This window comes from Urocitellus parryii, chromosome 1 (genome assembly GCF_045843805.1).
Source record: "Urocitellus parryii isolate mUroPar1 chromosome 1, mUroPar1.hap1, whole genome shotgun sequence".
In the NCBI taxonomy this organism is placed as follows: domain Eukaryota; kingdom Metazoa; phylum Chordata; class Mammalia; order Rodentia; family Sciuridae; genus Urocitellus; species Urocitellus parryii.
Genome location: NC_135531.1, coordinates 20,266,764 through 20,280,351, shown reverse-complemented (window position 1 = coordinate 20,280,351; position 13,588 = coordinate 20,266,764). Strand labels below are relative to the sequence as shown.

The 13,588-nt window shown below is 39.7% G+C and overlaps 1 protein-coding gene across 1 annotated transcript in view; it reads left to right on the top strand.

Annotated features, from left to right (window-relative positions):
• Positions 1-2,824: 2,824 nt before the first annotated feature.
• The window catches only part of Slc1a3 (solute carrier family 1 member 3), a 75,965-nt gene continuing 65,201 nt past the window's right edge, over positions 2,825-13,588 (top strand). Inside the window, exons 1-2 of the mRNA XM_026401789.2 lie at positions 2,825-2,921; positions 4,442-4,714. Coding sequence (XP_026257574.2) covers positions 4,534-4,714 — 181 coding nt within the window. The 5' untranslated portion in view covers positions 2,825-2,921; positions 4,442-4,533. The remainder of the gene's footprint in view (positions 2,922-4,441; positions 4,715-13,588) is intronic.

Here is a 13,588-nt window from a genome sequence, read left to right as displayed (position 1 = left end):
AATGAAGATGCTCCCTTTCTGGATGGGTTAGATTCCATTGTTTCTTGTTATACCAGCATTTTTTTCCCCCAAAGGAAAGGACCTGTCTACAATATAGTCATAGAATGTTCAGAGAAAAATCTTGGCAGATTTTCCAAAAGGAACAGCAACTGTTCCATGTGTTTGTTTGTCTGTGGGTTTTTTTTATTCTGGAATCCCAACATTAATGATTCCCTGGCTCTGGGTCCCCCACCCCAAGGAGCTTTAAATGAAACAGAGCATACAGAGGTTTATTCATAATTTATGGATCTTTCACTTATTTGGAGTTTCTATGAAGAAAAATAAATGTTTTTAAACTTAAGAATCTTACCTATAAAGTAGGATGGGTGGGGGTGGACAGAAACACATTGAGTAAGCCCAGGTTGCTCCCAGGACATTATTGCTATCATTTTTCCAAAAAAAAAAAAAAAAAAAGAAAGCGGTGCTTTAAAGAAATAATTCACAATATTTCCTCTAGACTAAAACCTTGTAATTCAGATGAACTCTGAACTGACTGGGACTCTTTGCATCTCATTTTCTCATTAGGTTTTATTACAGCCAACAAAACTTTCAGTGGTGAATTACTTCCCCTCTCAATGAACACCAGACTCCCATAATGTTTGCACAAACTGAAATCATGAAAAGGTGTTTAACCAAACTTTAGGGGTTAGAGGGGGGAAAGAAGGGAAACCAATATCATCTCATCTCTGTGCTAACCAAAGTGTGGTGTTCCAGCTCTTTTCCTTGCTTATGAAAAATTAAAAAATGAAAATGCCCCTGGGCTTGAAACTCCACTTAAAATCATGTAGATTTCTCTTTCGAGCTCCCTTGAAATATAAATCATTTCCACAAAAAGGAAAAACAAATTGGTCCTAAATTAGTGGCTCAAGTAGGACTTGATGCAGTCAATAAAGTGCTTTTAAAAACTGTCATGGTATTGAGACATGAGATCTTCTCCAGGCATCTAAGTCAAGAGCACCAATATCAAAATTACTAGTTTTTAACACGTAAGGTCAAAAAGTATTTTATTTCACATCCTTATATTATGCCAGCCATTCCAAAGAATTGCTTGATGTTTGCTACGTGCCATAGGACAGGTTCTTAATTTCAAAAAGCTTACAATTTTGTTGAGAAGCCAAAACTTAACACAGTTTTAAGAAGGACTCAGGGGAGTTCATAACCCACTTGAATCAAAGTGTGAAATATGATATATCAAGAACTATGTAATGTTTTGAACAACCAACAATAAAAAAATAAATAAAAAATAAAATAAAATAAACTACATTTAGTATACACGTGAGGAAAACCATGGTTTCTCTGAGAACCTTAATTAAAATGTTCTCCCTCAAAAAAAAAAAAAAAAAAAAGGACTCAAGGCAAGACATTGTATTATTAAGTGTTGAACAATAGAGTGCAGATGCTAAATGATCCAGGAGGAAAAATGAAAGATCATGAGAGCTGAGACTGTCAAGAGAATGCATTTTCAATAAACTCTTAAAATGATGCCAAATTAGAAAATTGTTATAATTGCTGCTAATTTGTCAATTTAAGTCATTTACGTGATTCACCATTCCTTTCCAACCAGTAGCTGTTCAAAACCGCATACATGAACAGTTGAAGCTGGCAGGAGACGTTTCATTACAACTCCCTTGATTTGCTAATGAGGAACAAAAACACGTATTTTCGTGTTGGATAACAGACACAAGAATTGAGATTTTGCATGGAGAATTTAGTGAGCAAGAACACAAAGCTCTGGCTGTGATTTTTGGTATGAGTTTTGGTTTCTAATGAACTATTTTCTTCCTCCCAAATAAGTTTTAAGTTTGGGGAATGAATCAATCTCAAAAAAAAAATTTTTTTTTTTTGTTTTTTGATTATCCTATTTTCAAAATTTACTTTTCTTTTAAGAAAAAAAAATGGACTAGAAGTGCCGGTTATATTCTGAAGGCAATGACAATTTTTAACTCCTAAAAATGGTGTGTGGGGTGGGTGGGTGGGTGGGTGGGGGTGTTTAGCATCCTTTAAAATTGAGGCATCTGAATAGCAGCTTATCTTTTGAAATCACGAGACTTCAAGTGTGCATTTGCATTCTTGGTCTTAAAATGCTTTTTACTTTAGAGTTTGGCAAACATCCTAGTCCCTTTGTGTTCCTTACCTTTTCAATCTTTGCATTGCAGGCAGCCTGAGTTCAATTAGATTTGTTATAATGGAGTTTAAACTGCTAAAATAGAGGCATGTCTCCTCTTGTGTTGTCGGTAACTTTAGGCAAGTTTAGAGAATTGTAGTAGGCATTTTTCTCTATATTTGATTGCGTTTAAGATCTCCCCAAGAAACGTCCATTATAAACCTAATTCTAAAAGGAGGCACTTCTTCCTAACAGTTGTACTACCAGGCAAAAGAGCACACTCTCCGACTCCCATAAGAGTAGGAATCCTGCAATAATGTGAGATAATTAAATTTAGCCTTAGAAAAAGTCTTTGAAATGTACTAATCAAGACTCCAGTTTTCCCGAGAGTAGGCGCGATTTATTTTTTCAATTCTTCCTGGTCCTGATTTTGCATTTCTAATGCAAGGGAACTGACAAAGCGTGAAAGTGGGCTAAGGAGCAAAACAAAGCCAGCAAGCATGCTTCTGGTGTGCCAAAATTAATCAATATTCCAGAAACCTCGGGGCTCCCCCTTGGTCCCCGTGCCGTTTTCATTTCCCCACTCCCCTTTCCCGCGCGCTGGCTCCTCCCCTTTTCTTAAGTTGCCTGATAGTAAGTTGCAGTTTCGGAGCACATGCAGTGGGTCAGGGCTGGCCGGCTCGCGCGCGCCCTGCGCTCGGTCACTCCGCTGTACCTGCTGGGGAATTCACCTTGTCATCGCCTGGGGTGCCTTCCACCGCTGACAGGAGCCGAGAAGGTGAGTGCGACGTCCTGTAGGCCTACTGGGTTCCATTTCTCCATCCACTTCTCCGCCGATGTGTTCTGTTCCCCAGCGGAGGAGTGCCGAGAGGAAAAGCTAGCCATTTTGGTAGATAAAAGTCCACGTTAGTGACTGAAAGTGGTGTGAGCGTGGGGTGTCTGTGTATGGCGGATCCTTCTCTTAATTTGGAGTGGAGTCATTCGGGGTCGATTGGGGATAGATGGTGATCAGAGATCTAAAAAAGAGCCAAGATTATGGAGCTGGTCTGCTTAAAAGTGACAGACTGGTAAAGGAAATCAGAGCTGTTGGTTCAAAAAAAAAAAGAAAAAAAGACCTGGACCCTCCCCTCTCCCCTCTCTGTTTCTTCACTTCTCCCTAAGCTTTTAATCTGGTGTGAAGTCTTAAACAAGCTGTAGGTCTTATTATCAATGACCCCAACCTGCAATTTTATTTAAAAGTCAAATTGTTAAGTCTTTTTTTTTCCCCCCACCCTTGGATTTGCCCCTGGCTTCCAGTCACCTCCCCCACAGACACACTCGCTGGCTGCCTGGGCTACCAGACACGCAGGTCCCCCTGCACCCCGGTTTTCAACTCAGATTGATCCTGGGGAAGGCATGACTTAGAATGCAGCTCGTAAAGCAGCAGGAGGAAACCCTTGGTTTTTCAGAACAGCTGATTTCCAGAAGGAAGAAGGTTTGCTTAATTGTGTTTGAATAACCTAAGAGCGCTTTAAAGAAACCAGAAACCACACACTGTAATGTTTGGAATGAAAATTGGATTCATCTCCCCATCTGTTCCAGAAATCCTAAATTTTAAAACACTTAGAAGTCAGTGATAGTTTCCTCAGAAGACTCCAATGTGTTTGCCCCAAAGACAAATGTGACTTTGTACTTCTGCTTGTAATAAAATGAACATGGATTATGATTTTAGAAATTTTATAGAAGTGACTGGAGGACTTTGTTTATTTCATGGAGAAAAAAGTCTAAACTTTATCCTGTAAACTAGTGAAACGTATTTGTCATATCTTCTGGGCACTGGCATCCTTCCTGTGAGCATATTTACTAGGTGTTTTTATCTTTAATGAAGAAGATAGCCTGTTATTTTACTACTTAGAACGGCAACCTCAACTTTCTTCAACTGTGTATACAACATGAATATCACTAAGTAATTATTGGGCATTTTGTGTGCGTTCAGTTCAACTGGACATGTATCAAGTGTATATATTGTGAGGCACTTGGCTAGGTTCTGAAGAATAATTTTTTGCCTCACTGAAGGAGAAGAACAAACTGAAAAAATAAAACACAAGTTTCTGCCCCTATATTCTGAATTTATGCCCATTCTTCAGGTACGGTTTGGTCCAGTAAAATACACACATTTGGAAAGGAAGCCTGGGTTGTAGCTTTCCAGGCTTTGACTTCCACTGAGATTATGCAGTTTGCCTGCAACCTACCATGTGGGCAGCACTGATATCTCCCCCCTGGAGGCTATAATGCTTGTCTCTTTCTTTCCCATTGTAGTTGTGTTCTCTAAGACCAAAGAGGTTTGGCTTTCTGGAGGCAATTTGGAGACCCTGAAATAGGAAGAAGAGACTCTCCTAGAAAAGTAAAATATGACGAAAAGCAACGGAGAAGAGCCCAGGATTGGGGGCAGGATGGCGAGATTCCAGCAAGGAGTCCGCAAGCGCACACTTTTGGCCAAGAAGAAAGTGCAGAACATCACAAAGGAGGATGTCAAAAGTTACCTGTTTCGGAATGCTTTTGTGCTGCTCACAGTCACTGCTGTCATTGTGGGTAAGTCATTTGATAAAACAAAACAAACAAAAACCTGTATCTTGTTTCTCTGGGGCATCTGGCTGCTTGGGAACATTATCAGATGGATTGATTGTAGCTATTCAAAAGAATAGCCCAGCTTTCCTCTGAACTTGAAGATTTTTTTTTCCACACAAATTAGTTTGTTGGCATCTTTGAAGCAATACATGGTAAACACTGGGAAACTGAGAGAAGCATCCTTTAGAATTATGCAAATCAGCTGATTGTGTGGAGAGGAGAAAAAAACTCCAACGGTCTTCCCATTTCATGTAGAAGTTAAGGAGGGACAATTTAATCATTAGACATGAGCAGTTAAATAATAACAAAGCAAGTAAGCACATTAGATGTGGTCAAAATGTAATCATTATACAATGTCACCTTTGCTTAAAATTAATTTATACAATTAGTACTCCCAAAATGAGATACAGGTCTCTGATGGTAATTATATTCTAGCTGGTGTTGACTTGGAGCTGAGTATCAACACTTAAACATAGAGGCCCAATATTTTACATATTTGCACTCTCTCACCCAGCAACTGGGAAAGGCAAATTGGAGAAAATGTTAACACAGACCTCTTTCATCCATTGCCTCAGACAGCCTGCCATAACCAGCTACATCGTTTTTGAAACATTGCCGTTTCCTACTAATTTAGCCTGGTTGACAGCAATCAGTACTAATAAAATGTTGTTTGGTTTGGTTGATTTGTATCTGAAATTTTCAGTTATTATTTATAGGTGACATTGACTTACCTTAAAACATAGCTGAAAAAATACTTATTCGAACTTTTTAACCAAACTAATATAGTAATCCTTAGGTTGGCAAACTTAAGCCAACACCAGGTTGTAAAAACTGCTCTAACATAAAATTCTACCAGTTCACCACCACAAAAGGGTGTTCATGTATAGTTTTAATCTCCACCTTGAAGCTTGCAAAGTTTGCCATCAACTATTAAAAGACGATGACAATAAAAAATTAAGAAAATGCTGTAGCATTTAGACGTTATAGCTTTGTCTAAGATATGGAATTTATATAAGAAAAAGAAATGGATTTATAAATTGTAGACAAACAGAAATACAACAGGAAAGTATAGTTTGTCACAAGACTTTAGCTACATCCCATTTCAATATCTTTGGTTTCTTTCAGTAAATGTTGATTAATAAGTGCTCAATTAATTGTAATGATGTTCAAAGAGAACATGTCCTGATTCACCCAGAGAAGTAATGGGTTTCTTTAGTAGGCTCCCAAATTTGAATGTATTCCTGGAAGAGACCTTTGAGGATTGTGTCCTTGTCCTGGAAGCCAGTGCAAAATGCAGCAGCCCCCCTCAATTTTCACTCTGAGTTACAGTCATTGTCAAGCCAGGCAATAGCTGCAGAGTACTCATTGCAAACATTTATTTCCTACTATTCTAGCTCCTTTTTGGGTGTTTTGCATATGTTAGTTCACTTGATCCTCAAACGAATCCATGAAGTGAACGGGTAGGTATGAGTCTCACAATCTTCCTCATGTTACTGATGAAACCAGTCATGGAGAGTTCAAATAGCTCACCCAAAGTCAAGGGCTAATAAATGATAAGAGAAGGAAGTCGAACTCAGTCTAGTGCCAGAGGCCTTTCCCTGCTTGCCTGTCTGATCAACTGACTAGCTGACATCTTGTGAAAGATGCTATAAAGACGATGCTGCCACGGGTGTGGGTGGAAGCCAATTAGCAAGCATTGCTAGACGCACTCACCTAGCAGTGTCATTTTAGTATTTGATTTACCCAGTTCAACTCAGCAGAAAGCTTACGATTCTTCTACAATTAAGCCATATCCTTCATTCATTTAATAAACTTTCATTTATTTTTCAATCCTATATGTGTAATAATAGAGCTCAGAAGTACCAGAGTATGTTTGGAAAATATGCAGAAACGCTTATTCAAAATGGTGTTCCAAACACAAGAAGGCCAGGGAGGTAGTTCCAGGAGATCTCTTACCTAGAACGTGGCAGAATGCTCAAGGTCCTGGGTTCAATCACAGCCATGCAAAATATAAATAGACTAAATAAGTACATAAACAGCAGAAGATTCAGTCTCTAAGACAGAAATACTTTCATTAAAGAACAGAGGAAGAGAAAGTAATAAAACCTGAACATGGAAGGCAAATTGATGGAACAGGAAGTTCCTAAATACAGATGAATAACACCCCTAGTAAAGGAAGAAAATGCCAGGACTTGAGTCCAGTTTCTCTAGGAGGTCTGGGATCACCTCCTAGGCCAGTGAGGCCTTCCCTCCGATTTGTGAGAACGGCAGTACAAGTTGGCTTGAGCAGGGGTAGACCCGTTGGCTGGGCGCCCTCATGGTTGGCTTCACTAATGGAAACTGAGGAGTTAGAAGCAACAAGAAGAAGGCACTAACAAAGAAACACATAAAAAGAGCTCATTGACAGTCAGAGAGACCACCGAGTCTACACCAAGGACTTGGAATAGCAAACAGACAACTTAGTCGCAAACAGATTTAGGAAAGAAGGAAGAGCCCTTCCGTTATCTGTTGGTGCATCTTCCATCAGGGTCCAGTGGTAACAAAGACTCCATTTAGCTGGTCACTGGCTTCGATGTCTTCATCAGCCCTCGGCAACATAGTAGGGAAAAAAGGTGTCTGAACACCAACTCTTTAGTTTATTAGCTACAGCATAGGAAAGAAAAGCAGGAGAGATGCTAGCAAGGAAGAAGGAAGTAGTTACTTTCCCAAAATACAGTACGAGAAGAAATAAAGCTATAACTTCATTTTCAAATTCTTAAATTTTCATAATTTTTAATAAAAAGTACTAGTAAAACTTATGTGTTGGGGTGAATTTTTTATTCACTCTGTTTTATCTTTTTCAAACAAAATGTATGCACACTTAATGTATAGAAAAGGAAACTAGAAAAATGTGAGGGAGGACGTGGAGAGGCATGTGAATCTGTATATTCAGAATAAAACAGAGAACCGTAGTTATTTTGATATCACTTCCTTATAAGAATAGTACTGCTTGTGTAATTTGATGTCATTGCACAATGACATTGCATTCAGTGACAAAGTCTGAGTGTGCCTTGCTATGACTATGGCTCACAAAAAAAGAGCAGATTAGAAACCTTATAGAGGTAAGGCCAACTTCCTTTAAGAGAATTTGTTGGGAAAGCATTAAATAATGTTGCAGACATCTGTCTGACACCTCCTTGCCCCCCCCCAAAAAAAAATACTGAGAAAAGTGGTCACTGTTTTTCTTTCTCTAGAAAGCACATTCTGGTTTCAAACCATGGTAAGTTGTGTTACGGTTTAGAGTTGACCTCAAACATCTTGGTGAAAGAAAGGAAAGTCTTTTGGTCCTTTGTCATGTTTAAGTCACAGAATGATGACTCTTTTCCATGTCCAGGGAATGATGGCACAATGAAAATAAAATCTCATGTCAAAGAAATATGAAGAAATGGGTCGTGAGATCAAAGGGTGGGAATCTGTAAGTAGAATTGCATAGAATCGGATGGTGGCTTTACCTGACGGCATTCACAGACACAGTAACTAGCATCTCTTTCCATTATTGGTTTTGCCTTTTACACAACAAAAAAGTTCACATGTGGCTTGCCCTTTATAGGGGTTTAAGAGAAACTGATGACTTCTCAGAAAAGAAAACATACAGACTAAATTTTTATAAAACATTTTCCCCAACTCTCTAATTTTTCTTTGGTAGGAAATTTAAATTGCACTTAAATTCAGTACAATTCTATATAATATCTCACTCAAGAGACTGGTTACTGTATATGCCTTGTAGGACAGGAGCTGAGTGTCTTAGGAATGGGTAAATGGAGAATTTCCTCTGAATAAGGTTTTGTATCGTTTGAATGTATTTTCAGCTCATTTATATCATCTACTGTTATCTATTCTGTGCTAAATAAATGTTAAATTATTTATTTTTATAAATTCAATGCTATTCACCAGTTTAACAAATATTTCATGTTTCGTATCTGACCCTGTGCTATGCAATGGAGATTCCCAACTCTCTGTTAGTTTAGTAGGAGCGAAGGGTGAAAAATAAGATGAGAAGGGAATTTACAAGGATCAGAGGTGGTAAATAGAGAAGTTTATAATTAACTCTGAACTTTTTAAATGAGCTAATGTTATGCATACTGTTCTACAGAATATATGGTGTCTTCTTGTGTTAGTACTTTTGAGGTTCTATTTTCTCGTGAACACCTGCATTAGGAACTCCAGATGTGCCAAGTTTTTTAAAAAAAAAAAGTGTGGCTTTTGAGGAAGGATAGACTTGGATTCATATACTAGTTCTATTTTTTAATAGCCATGTGGTCCTAAAGAAGGCATTTGACCTCTCTGAGCCTTGGTTTCCTCATATGTCATTACAGCTATAATATTGACTGCTACAAATAATAGCTAACACTCTCTGATGTGTCAAACTCTGTTGTGTTTTAACTTTATTTAGACCTTCCAAAAACCCAGGTGGGGAGGCATTTTTATTACTCTCATTTCACAGATGAGAAAGCTAAATCTCAGAGATTTATCCTAGAGTCCATTCAAATCTGTTAGAGCACAAGTTTCTCATTCTTACCCACCACACTGTTCTGGGTGCTGGTCCCTGCTCGAAGGGAGTACCCTAGTTTTATTACAGCAGTTAGCTAAATGTCTGCAGTGAATCCTCTACAGGAAAGATAAGGAGGAGATGTTGAATTGGAAGATTATCAGAAGTGTCACACGTGAGACTTGGTGATTGAATGAGAGAGGGTAGAGTACAGGCTGATGTCCTGATTTCTGCCTTGGGTGACCAAGTGGTTGACGATGCCACCTATGAAGGAGAGAGGGCCAGGGTGCATGCAGATAAAGAGTTCTGTTAGGGATCTGTTGAGTTTGGAGGAGGGCTCACTGCACCATGGTGTCCCCACCACTCTCAGGACTGAACGAGGGCAGTACTATCTTTGGAGTTAAGTGACGTATGGTCAGTGACTCAGTTTATCCTACTGCATCATCTCCTTCATGCCCGAGAGCAGTCATCTTTCAGAAATGCCACAGCATATTCTGTGCCTTAAGCAAGTTAGTTCAGCCCATCCAAGTAAACAGGGCAGTGACTGTCAGCAGCTGGGCTGAACCAACTGGTAATGGGACCACACTGGCCACCTGCCTGAGCAAGTGGAGCAGGCACATTTTGGTACCCATGCTGACACTGATTCTGCTCCTGAAGCCCCTGACAGAGGGGCGTCTCACACAGGTTGAATCACAGGAATCCAAAGAACGGTGGGCAGGTTGTGGGTTCAGATTAATGGTTTCGTCAACACTTCTGGGAAATGAGAAGGAAGGGCATCATTTCAGGAAGCTGGCGGGAGGGGGCGGGGATGGTGGCCCTGAGGCAGGCCCTGCACGGGCATTAGCAGACCTTGGCTGTGCTGCCACTCATCAGAAGCTCCTGGAACAGAGGACTGGGAAGAAAGGAAGCTGTGGGTTTGCTGTCCTTGCTCTGGAGAAGCAACACAGAGATAGGGAGCATAGACTAGAGTGTGTGATTTCTCTCTGCTTCATCTTCTCCTTCATGAAGCAGAAATAGAGAAAAATTGTCAGGGCTGGCCCTGGTGCACTGAACCCAGCCCTCTCTCCCACCTTCTCAGAATGCATTCCAGAGAACTGTCTGCTACTGCACGGGTATAGTGAGGCTGTATATTGAGATCAGAATTCTGGGCTCTGGAATCAGACAACCCACAGATTCAGTTTTGGAGCTGAACCTCTGTCTTCGTCCAGCATAAAATAGAATAATTTAAAAACTCTGCTAGAATGTATACCCCACTTCTGCCATGTTCAAGCCATTTAGCCTTCAGTGATTTTCTTAAATGCTTGACAGGTGACCTGCACAGAGACAATGTGAACCCCTTGCCTTTTGCTTCGTCTTTGCTATGCAAATGCAGGTGCTCCATACAAAGTGCACTGAGTCAGTGCAACTGGCCCTCCAGAGAACTGCAAGTCTCAGGGATTTGAAGAGAATAGGGGCAGGAATGGGAGAAGATATTTATTTACCTGGTTCAAGTTTAGAAGAAAAGCTTGTATTTCCCTGGCCAGAGAAGAAAGCCAAGAGAGTTGTAGGAAGAGACTTAATAGTTGTAAAGGGCTTTAGGAGGCAAAAATAAAAGCCTCAGAGTGATACAGTCACCACTTGTCCCCTACCTTCCTCAGCCTCTTGAGTAGAGCCAGCAAGTAATCCCCAGGGAGCTGTTATCACAACACAGACTGCCCCACAGAGGGAGCACAGGATCGGATTGTAGATGCCTGTCTCAGGAAAATGGGGAGCTGCCAAGAAGACGGTTACGATAAATATCCCAATATACTCCAATTCATTATTTGTTCATGCCACTGGAGGCCCATCAAGCGGCTCACCATGTCCCTTTTCTTCCTTTTCTCCTGTGAATGAGATTGTGAAGAGTGGACACCATGGGGAGGAGGCAACCAGAGTTAAGCGCCATCTGTTCCGACTGGTACATTCCAGGTGTTAGAGTTCTCAGTGTTTATGGAACACTGGAGTATGACAATGGTCAGGTATTTGGTCTGGCAGCTGGGTGAGTTGTATCGATACCATGAGATACGGAAAAAAAGACACAGAGAACTCTGGAGCACCCAGTTTAGCCATTATACTCATCAAGGATAAGAATTACGAGTTTTGGGATCCCTGGAAAAAAAAGCACTTTGGGTACTAATGAGAAACTTTACTATTTAGATGATGAGACTGTCATTGATTCTTATATTTGTATCACACTCTTCTGTATTTTAAAATTCAGCTGTGTATATACGGTGATTTTGCAACTGAAAAATAAAATAATACATGTTGTTATAAAAAGTAATTATGAGTTTCATGTTAAGCTTCAGTGCTATCAAAATTGTCCAGAGCTTATTCCTCTGGTCAAGAGTATTTACATTCCCGTGCCTATTCAAGAAATGGCTCATCAGAGATGATGGCTTCATCCAGAGAAGTATATGAAGTCACCTGGTATAGTTATATAGTATAAAGATGCCTTTGCTTTGTATTTGTAAGCTGTTCCAGACTAGAATGCCAACAGCAAAGTGAGACAACTGTGTGTATTTAAAATGTAATTTCTAAATTTATATAGTCCCCAAAAATCTAAAATATCATAACTTTTTTTTGTATATTAAACCGAGAGAGAGAGCAAAATGTCCTCAAGATGTTTTGAAACCAAAAAGAAAAGATAAAAGCCCCAGAGAGGTTCAGATAAAGGGAGAGACGGCCTGGATGAATTAGGACAGGGAATAGGGGAAGGCACTCCCCACCTCCCCTTGTGTATCATATCAGAGATTTGAAAGTCAATAGGAGCCACCAGTTGAAAGGCACAGTCAAGTTTTGAATTTCAGGACTGAGTTCCTATCTCCAGCGAGGGTAACTCCATTCTTCTTGTCCCCAAAGAGACTTCTCCAGTTCTCCAACAATGAGTCAAGGCCACCCACTGCAACTGTTTCCCAGAAAGGAGACAGTGGGCTATTAGTGAGAGAACTTGTAAGAGGAGGCTCATTTATTCCTAATGAGAGTAGAGATGGGCAGTTCCTGCCCTTCTTACCCTGAAAAGATGGCCTCTGCTGTTAGACATATTGCACTGCCGGAAATTCCAAAATTAAAGCAAGTTAAGTCAAAACCCCAGGAATACATGAGCTCGACTGGACTCTTCCTGGTGTCTTTACCTTATTGATAAATATGGAGGTAAAGGCATCAAGAAGGAAATTGTGAGTTTGTTAAGAGACTCCTAAGACCAAAGCCATGGTAGTTTTTATTTATTTATCTTTATTTTCTTATATTTGCTTTTTTTAAGGCAAATGGAATAGTCCTATGAGCAAAGCTGAAAGCCAGTAAACAAACTCCCCAGGCCTTTGCAATGGTTTACACAGGATGAGAGATGAAGAAAGAGCATGCCCCCTTTGCCAGATGGTGTATAATGGGAGATTTCAGGTTGGGAATGCAGTTGTTATAACTTCAAGGGCTACTTGGTGGAAGCAGAATATAAGCCAATAACAACTGCATTTAAAGGTTTTTCAGGGGCTGGGGATGTGGCTCAAGCGGTAGCGCGCTCGCCTGGCATGCGTGCGGCCCGGGTTCGATCCTCAGCACCATATACAGACAAAGATGTTGTGTCCGCCAAATACTAAAAAATAAATATTAAAATTCTCCCTCTCTCTCATTCTCTCTCACTCTTTAAAAAAAAAAAAAAAAAAAAAAGGTTTTTCAGATTCACTTCCTTGTCTCCTGAAAAAGAGAGTTGTTGGTCACCGAGCAACCCACTCACTGTAAATTGAGCACAATCAGGGATTTCCTCTCAAACCAAGTAACGTTGTCATTGAAGCAAATGAGGAGATACCAACCCCATGGAAGTGACTTTTTAGAGGGATCCAGGCATCTCCCAGAAATGAATAAGATCAATATAATTCATTATGGTATTTTTTAAAGTTGAGAACATTTATTTTGATTATATATTCTGATATTTTACTTATGCATTAAATATATTCCCATAGTCCAAGATCAAAAAGTACAAAAGGGTATAAAAAGAAAATATACCACCCATGAGAAAACAAAACCTCAAAAGTACTCCAGAATCTACTTCTTATGTGCTGTTAGAGGAATTTTATCAGTTTAAAAATAAGTGTAGGTTTATTATTTTCTTGCCCTTTTTGTACACAAATGATAGCATGGTATACAACGTTTGCTTTTCACTTTACTATTTCCCTCTGTGCAATATTTCTTGTATATTATTCTTTATTAGCCCATAAAAAGGTTTCTAATCTTCTCTCCAACTGCATTATATGGGTATGCCATAATTTATTTAAGCAATGCCCAATCAGTGGACACTT